Source organism: Cryptotermes secundus, unplaced genomic scaffold (assembly GCF_002891405.2).
Source record: "Cryptotermes secundus unplaced genomic scaffold, Csec_1.0 scaffold715, whole genome shotgun sequence".
Lineage (NCBI taxonomy): Eukaryota > Metazoa > Arthropoda > Insecta > Blattodea > Kalotermitidae > Cryptotermes > Cryptotermes secundus.
In genome coordinates, this window is record NW_019724597.1 from 179 (window position 1) to 3,769 (window position 3,591).

General features: G+C 43.1%; 1 protein-coding gene across 1 annotated transcript in view; it reads right to left on the reverse strand.

Annotated features, from left to right (window-relative positions):
* Nucleotides 1-1,300: 1,300 nt before the first annotated feature.
* LOC111862411 overlaps nt 1,301-3,591 on the reverse strand; it is a gene marked incomplete at its 3' end in the record, with an annotated part of 21,543 nt that continues 19,252 nt past the window's right edge. The window contains exon 6 of the mRNA XM_023847782.2: nt 1,301-1,546. Coding sequence (XP_023703550.1) covers nt 1,301-1,546 — 246 coding nt within the window. The remainder of the gene's footprint in view (nt 1,547-3,591) is intronic.

Here is a 3,591-nt window from a genome sequence, read left to right on the forward strand (position 1 = left end):
TGCCTATTGCATACTCTAATTGTGCATGTCATCATGACTGACATGCAAAAGCCAGAGGACCCAGAAAAGAACCCTACCCCAGTATCTGCCAAAAGTGCCATGTGGGCTGTCTTGTGATTCAAGCCATGTCCACATAGGGCAGAGTCCTTGAGAATCTAAAGGTGGCTTAGCAGGTAAAGAAATTCCCCACCTTTTATGGAACCCAGAGGTTCATTCCTGTATTCACAACAGCTCAACACTAGTCCCAATCCCAGGTCAAATAAATCTAATCCATACCACCCACTTATTAACAGCATCCTTCCATCTTGCCCTATGTCCTTCAAGTAGCTTCTTGAAGTCCTTTCAACTTTTCTGACTAAAATTTTGTATGCACCTCTCACCGCCACCATCTGCGCAACATACCCCATCAGTTTCATTTTCTTTGACCTGATCACTCTAGTAACACTTAGTGAAATGTACAAACTATGAAATTTCTTACTATGTAATTTACTTCAGCCTCCTGTAACTTCCTATGTGTTTGGGATAAATATACTTGTCAACACTCTATTCTGAAACACCCTCAGTTTATGTTCTCCTCTTATGGAGACGGGCCAAGCTTCATGCCCATACAGAAGAAGTCTACCTAATCATCCCCCCCTCCTCCATAACACACACAAAAGAGGGGATTTAGGAGAAGATTCTAGTTCCTAAGAAGCACTAAGTAGCACTCAGACAGAGCATAAGGACCAGTAGATAAAATACTGTAGCATGTAGAGCCATCACTAGGCAATGACCATGAGATTAGTAAATATACAACAGCCATTACTGGGCAATACCTTCACAAACAAACATGTTCCAACAGAAATGATTTGAGCATCAAGAGAAGAGCTGTGTTTTCTGTTGGTCCATGTAGAGATGTTATAATCAAGGTACAATTAGTCTGCAAAGTGAAGTCCAAACTCTGTCACTAGTAACATATATGCATGACAATACTGTTCAGTTACCATATCTCTGTCTCTATGAGATACAGTCTGTCAATTCCAATGACAGTGTTTCATCAAAAAAATTATAAAAAATAAATTTATAAACATAAGAAGGAAATAAATAAATTAATACATCACATCACATAACTAGCCACACATGTTACCACAAGGAATTGTATAGTGCCCCACTTCTGCACCACTGCTCGCCGAACCTAAGCATAATTACCTGTCCTTACCCCAGCATGTAAAACTGCAGAAAGAGTAATCAGGGAGTATTTTATGCATAAAATGGAGTTCTGAGAAGATACCAGAGTTCAAGATATTTATTAGTTTCTTGCCTCTGCAGAACGTGTAGTCCCTTGGCATTTCACAGCAAAGTAACCAGTCTCGTGGAACAGGTTCATTACATCGGTAGTTTCCGTTCTAGTGCTGTTCCCATCATCACACCCTAACCTGGGGAGCTCTACACAGCCTGTTACACCTCTGGATACCGCCAGCAGGGCAACAAGCTGGTGTAGCAGCTTCAGCTGCCTCCACAGCTTGTAAGCAGCACTGGATGGCTGCTCAACCACAATAAGCATCTCCTATAAAATCAAATACAACAGCAGATGTAACATAAAATTAACATATTGTGACACAAAGGCTGGAAGCAACAGCCATTGTTAAGCAATGGCAACCAAAACACATGTCAAACTCAACAGTAGAGAGGGACCTGCTGTTCAATCAACAGAAATTAAACAGTGTTTCTCAATTGCCGGGCCGCAGCCCAGTACCGAGCCCTGGCATCAACTATACCGGGCCCTCGTCTTATAGAAAAAAGAATTTACCAGCCTGCAGTCTGACAAAGGTTGAGAACCACTGACACAGAAGACACAGACAGAAGTCTCTCTTCTATTATGGTACAAAATAATATTCCAGGTATGTTTGTAAGCATCCATTTTGCTTCTGCAGTTCAGCTTTATATTGTCCTGACCATGTTCAGAGGAATTCTATTTATGTAAAACTTACATTGCATAAAATTTTGTTCTTTCCAGATTCAAACACAAACTGAGGACATTAATGCATTTGCTCACATGATTGTTTCCTTTTTTTTTTACATAATTTCTTCCTCCACCCCTTAGATTGGTACCATTAGTTATATTTATGTCTACATTTTGTATGGTTACACTAATTAGATGTTACAAGGTTGCTCTTCTCCATTTTTATTTATTCATATTGTAACATGTTTGGAGTAGGTACTTCCATGGTAACGTAATAACAGTGAGCCATTGTGTAGACGTCGAAACGACGAACGAATCTCCCCGGAGATGAACAACCAAATACGCATTGCATAACAGCAGACTGTCGAAATAGTAGCAACGGAACTGTGAGGAATGATGTCTGGTATCCAGCCCGCATAATGCCTATATAAGCAGAGTATTGGAAGAGACAATCTTGGGATAGCCGCCACCAGAGACAGTCGAGATCCAGCCACGGCCAAGGATAGTTGAGATGTCGCAGGAGAGTATTGCGCCAGAAGTCAGGAGATACTGCAAGTGATAATAATTGTAAGGTGTGTAAGAGTGAGTGTCCAATAAAGATTCGCTAAATCTGAGACCCACGTGAAGTTATTTGTCACGTGACATACCCAACACGTGACAACTGGTGTCAGAAGTGGGATCAGTTCGGATTAATCAGATCGAATTCAAAGGATTAGACTTACACATGTGACCGACAAGATAGAACTTAAACACAAAAATAACGCACAAAAAGAAATGGATTCTCAACAAATAATGGAATTCCTGCTAGCCACACAAGCAAAGGCTGACGTCAGACACGAGACTGAACAGACAAAGGCGAACGCCAGACATGAACAAATGATGGTCAGTTGGAAAGCCTTTAGAGAAGAGACAGCAGCCTTGCGAGAAGAGAGGGATGCCGATACGAAAGCCTGGGAAGAAAGAGTTGCCGCCGTATGAAACGAAAGGATAACTGTAGGCCAGACGAGATAGGTGCCAATAAGATAGCCTGGCTAAAAGAGATTGCCACCATGCGAGACAAAATAATAGCCGCTAGGCGAGAAATGAGGAACGCCAGCCACAAGGAGATAGTGGCCGAGGGCAAACCCAAAATGGATATAAAGACGACAGCCTGCCAAGAGATGGAGGCTCATCAGTAAGAGAAGAAGCCGACCTCACTGGACAGGAAACCTGAGGCAGCAGAAGAAGAAGAGGTCCCCAAAGTAGACACCGAAGTAATGCCAGTTGGAGAACCGAGGAAACGGCATAAGGACTGAAAACTGGCCACGGAGCGGTGCTGCCAGATGAAGGAACGGACCCAGTGTCAGGATGGGTACAGAGGAAGACTGGGCATTGCCCACAGAGGGACAAGCCACCGTGAAACAGTGGCATGGCAAAAGGAGAAGAGAAGCGACATAAGGATGTCCTGTCACGCAACAGTGGCACGACACAAGAGAGACATCATGAAGAAGAATCTTACTCAAGGAGCTGGTGGATTCCTGAGGAAGCAACTGGTCATGGCTGACAAGAAGATGACCCGCCGTGCAAATGTGACACAATGCAAGAGACTCAGACTTCAGGGAGATCAGTTGGAGTCCGCACAAGCCCACATAAGGATGTGTCAGAAAGAG